Raw genomic sequence first — 4,781 nt, forward strand, 5'->3', positions numbered from 1 at the left:
TGTAGTCACCTAGGCAAATTGGTGTGGCTTTTTACCAAACCTTGTCCAGGAAGTGGGGTGCAAGGTTTTGGGAAGTATTTTGGGGGGAAAGATGTTTCCAAACAGCTCTTCCCCAGTAACCAGTATTTGTTTGTTGGTGGTTGCAGCCAATCCAAGGACAAAGGGTGGAATATTTTGTACCTTGGGGAAGTTTTTGACCTAAGTTGGTAAAGATAAGCTTAGGAGGTTTTCATGCAGGTCCCCACATCTGTACCCTAGCTTTCAGAGTGGGGGAGGAACCTTGACAGTGGCACTGAAAGTGATCAGGATATGGTCAGAGAGAGGGAACTCAGCAACAGAGAGAGCAGTGCTTGGTGATGGAGTGATAAGATGTTAGGTGTGAGGAGCTTTAAAGTCTGTGAATTTCCACAATGATTAGCTCAGCCAAACTTGGATAGAACACCCTTGATTTATGAGGAGATATCATTTCCCCCCTCATGACACACAGGTTTGGAGTCAGTGGTCCGAGGTGATCACATTCTGCAGATGTATTTGCACACTTTGTCACGAAGCTCTTTGGTATTGATACCATAAACGATAGGGTTGAGCATAGGAAGGAGGAGGTAATACAGACTGGAAAAGATGACGTGTATATAGGGATTGATGCCCTGACTGAACCAGTGTGTCAGATTACAGAAGAGGCCAAGAGTACAAGAAATCAAAATCACACAGATGTGGCCTGTGCAGGTGTTAAGGGCTTTCTGGTGAGCTTTCTTGGAGGGGATTCTGAGGACGGCCCTGATTATCAGACCATACGAGACAGCAATAACTGTCAGGTCAAACCCAAGGACTATAAATACTAACAAGAAGATGTATATCCTGTTGACTGTAATGTCCCCACACGACATCTTTGCCACAGCCATGTGGTCGCAGTACGTGTGGGGGATAATGCGGCTGGCACAGAATGGCAGCCTGCTCAGGAGCAGAGGCAGGGGCAGAATGAAGAGAACAGCTCTTGTCAAACACACTAGCCCTAACTTAGCTATTCGTGCGTTGGTGAGGATGGTGGCATATCTCAGAGGGTTACATATGGCAACATAGCGATCAAAGGCCATTGTCATGAGTATGGCTGAATGTGTCACAGAAACCACGTGAAGGAAGAACATCTGGGTGAGGCAGCCACCCACAGTAATGACTTTCAAATTGAACCAAAATATACACAGTGCCTTTGGCACGATGGCAGTAGACGCGCTGATTTCTGTGAGCTCCAGCATGCAGAGCAGCAGGTACATTGGTGCATGCAGGGTCTCCTCTTTGCCTACAACAAACAGAACCATGAAATTTTCCAACAGGCCAATAATGTAGAACGTAAAGAAAGGGATGGAAATCCAGATGTGAGCAGCTTCCAGGCCAGGGATTCCTGTTAGGATGAATGATGAACAGTCATGGTCACTGAGGTTGAAAGCTGCCATGCAGTGGTCTGTGCGTCGGTTGGGCTCAGAAATGCTCCAGGTGACTGTAGAGGGAAAGAAGCAGAGTGAGGGGAGTTACATGTTGTGACGAAGTGGGACTGTTCTTAATGTTTCCTCTGAATAGTGTGGGGGTGCCTCAGTTTCCCCTATGCAGTTCTTAAGTATCTAGGTGGTGCGATAAGCGTGTATGATCCTTGCAGAGCCCTAGAGGGCAGGTTTGTGCAGGGGTCTGGACACAGAGAATGGCTGACACCCTGTTTCCTGGCAACTGTTTGCCTGGGCCCTTCCCCCCTGCAAGGTGAATGCTAAAGGGTTGGAGAACAAAGGAATCAGGTGCCCTCCTGGCCCGGGAAAGGGACACAGCCCAGAGGAGGAGGGGCTGGAGAGAGTTTGAGTTTGGGGCTGGCTGGGAACATGGGGTGAAGTGTAGGCGTGGTTGTTTGGCTCACTGCCCCCCAGAACGGACCCAGCTGAGGGGTCTTGTTCTCTGCACCTACAAGCTCTGTTTTAGACCATGTTCCTGTTGTCTAATAAACCTTCTCTTTTACTGGCAGGCTGAGAGTTACGTCTGACTGCCAAGTTTTGGGGCAGGACCCTCTGGCTTCCCCAGGACTCCGCCTGGGTGGACTCGCTGTGGGAACCGCACAGAGGGGCAGAGCATGCTGAATGCTCCGAGGTCAGAAACAGGAAGCTGGAAGTTGTGTGAGCTGTGTCCTGCAGTGCTCGCAGAAAGGAGACTCCCCCAGAGTCCTGACTGGCTTCATAGGGAGCATTTCCAGAGCATCACCCAGAGACTCCGTGACAACTGGTGTTAGCGGTGGGATGTACTGCACCCCACGGATGGCGCTTCCTGCGCTAAGTGACTGGGGAGCAGTAAAACGAAGGGGGATTGACGAGGACCAGGCATGCTGAAGGCTCAGAGAGGAGTGGTTTCGGGGGGCGGTTAACCCCTGGGAGTGTGTGACCAGCGAGAAGGACTGTGTAGTGATGGGGTCCCCCTGGGGACTGCGGTGAGCAGTGTCAGGGGTGGAGGAGCCTGCGGCTTGGCCCTGGGAGAGAGAAGGACTTTTGCAGTAACAGGGTTCCCCTGAGGATTGCAGCGAGCTGTCCCAGGGGCAGAGGAGTCTGCAGCTTGACCCTGGGAAAGAGGTGGTGACCTCGAGAAGGGCTGGCACACTAGGGGTTCTCCCTGGAAACCGTGGAGAGCTGAGAGGACACAGGCCTGTGAGTCCACAGCAACTTGGGAAGAGCGGAGTGATGGCCTGTCACCATCTCCTTAAGAAGGACATTGTAACCCTGTGCAGAAAGAGAGGGTTGAGCATTGGAAAGTTCACCAAAGCCCAGTTAATTGTGCAGCTGGAGGAGGATGACCGCTCTAAGGAACAGATTCCTGACCCCAAATGGGGCTATAGCAGGATCTGGGAGCAGCTGGAGTGGTAGCCAGGCACCCCCAAGACTCCTGTCCCCGACCAGACGGGGGTCTTCACGATCGGGTTCCCCATCGGGGGATCGGAGATGGACGGGATTGGAGCTGAGTCCGAGGGAGCAAGAGGACTGTGAGAGACAGCGAGAGCCCGAGAAAGAGCTGCAGAAGCAGCAGCAGCATGAGCTGGCGGTGGTGGAGCGGAGAGGCCTAGGGGACCTCCCAGGGGTGAGTGGGGATAGACCCCGGGGGGCCAGTTCCACAGGGAACCTCGAGACTAAATTGCTGCCCCTGGTTAAGGAGGGGGGGACGTGGATGCCACCTCACTGCCTTTGAGCAGCCTGGAGATTTGAACCAGGGGGACCCTGCGGAAAAGCCCCGGTGTCTAGCTCCCTTGCTGGATCCCAAGGCCATAGACTCTGTCAGCTATATGGGTGGGGAGGTGGACAGGCTCCCACTCCTGACCCCGACCTATATGTTGTGTGGAGTTTCCTGGGGCCTGGCCCCTCGGACCCCCAGTGGGAGCGGAAGGGGATGGTCAATGGGGAGACATTCCTGGGGTGGCGAGATCCTGGGACAGAGAGAACTGTTGTCAGGCCCTGGGTGGTGCAGCCTCAGATGTTGAGGGGCTGTGTGAGGGTCCCAGGGATGAAGCCCCTCACCCCCCTATGGCCCAGATCCCTGTGCAGACCCAGGAGGGGTGGGGCTGGCTGGTCGTTGGGGTTCTCCAAGATACCAGCTGAGAGACCCTGTTGTGGGGTGACTGTGTCTCTTTGGGACAGGATCCAGGCCCTGCTCCTGTAACTGCCAAGGGTTTGAATTTGAATCCAGGGAACCAATCGGTGGAGAGGGAAATTGTCAGTGAAAATGCAGATGACCTGGCTGGCAGCAGGGAGGAGCTGCTAGGCTCAGGCTACCTGCCTGCCTGTAACCAGACCCCTGGGGCTGGGTGGGACCAAGAGATGCTCCCCGCGCCCTTGCACAACGGAGGGGGCCTCACGCTGGCTCTGATGCAGTGAGGAAAGCAGCGAGCTCGCTGCCTACCCCCACTGGGACAGCAAGGGCAACGCTGAGCACAATGTGAGCCGAGACCCCAGCTTAGTGTGGGGAGACACAGGCAGGGCAGGGGATCTGTTGGGAGTGGCAAGATGCTTGGTAAGGAAAGTCTGGATGAGCCTAGGCAGCCTTGTGAGCTGATGGCTGTGTCTAGTCAGCAGGGTGGGAAGGCGAGGAGAGTGGAAGATGAGTGTCACTGGACCTTACCTGTTAGCTGGGTGGAGAATTGGGACAGTGAAGGAAACGTGCCTGTGTCTGTCAGGGGTATTGACTTGCCTATGGAGGGAGCTACCCCGGTCTCCAAGCATTTGTCTGTGACCAGCCTTGTGTGCTGAGACCAGGGGAATGAGATCCCAAGCTGTGTGTCTGGGAAAGGAGAATGTGTCTCTGGCTCTTTGTCTGTGGAGCACATAGAAAGGGCCTTTCAGCCTGTGATGGTTGAGAATAGTGCAGTGGTCTCACCATTGGTTCTGGATTCAGCTAAAGCCCAGGAAAGGAATGGTCCTAAGTTGGTGTTTGCTAGGGAGAAACTAGCAAACACAATGGCCCTGTGACTAGGTCGCACCTATGTAAAATCCCAGAGACCAGACAATTCTGGTGCTCGTATTTTGCCTGTTGCTAGTGTGTTGTTGGGAAAGGGTGTAGCAACTCTGTCTAATCAGGGTGAGATCCTAGCCAGGGCACAAGGAGAGCATGAAGGAGATTTGATTGTGTTACCTACTGATGGTGTGGAAACCTGTAGCAAGAAGGAAAAGATTCCTGAACTTGTGTGTGGCAAAGGGAAGGAGAATGCTTCTAACCTTTTATCTAGGAAGTCTGTGAGTTTGCCTGAAAGGGGATTGTGTAGGAAT

The 4,781-nt window shown here is 53.6% G+C and overlaps 1 protein-coding gene across 1 annotated transcript; it reads right to left on the minus strand.

Annotated features, from left to right (window-relative positions):
- Positions 1-512: 512 nt before the first annotated feature.
- LOC140905579 (olfactory receptor 52N2) lies at positions 513-1,451 on the minus strand. The gene has a single exon (XM_073329102.1). The coding sequence runs from the start codon at positions 1,449-1,451 to the stop codon at positions 513-515; it is 939 nt and encodes a 312-aa protein (XP_073185203.1).
- Positions 1,452-4,781: the final 3,330 nt, after the last annotated feature.

The sequence above is a fragment of the Lepidochelys kempii genome, chromosome 1 (assembly GCF_965140285.1).
Source record: "Lepidochelys kempii isolate rLepKem1 chromosome 1, rLepKem1.hap1, whole genome shotgun sequence".
NCBI lineage: Eukaryota > Metazoa > Chordata > Testudines > Cheloniidae > Lepidochelys > Lepidochelys kempii.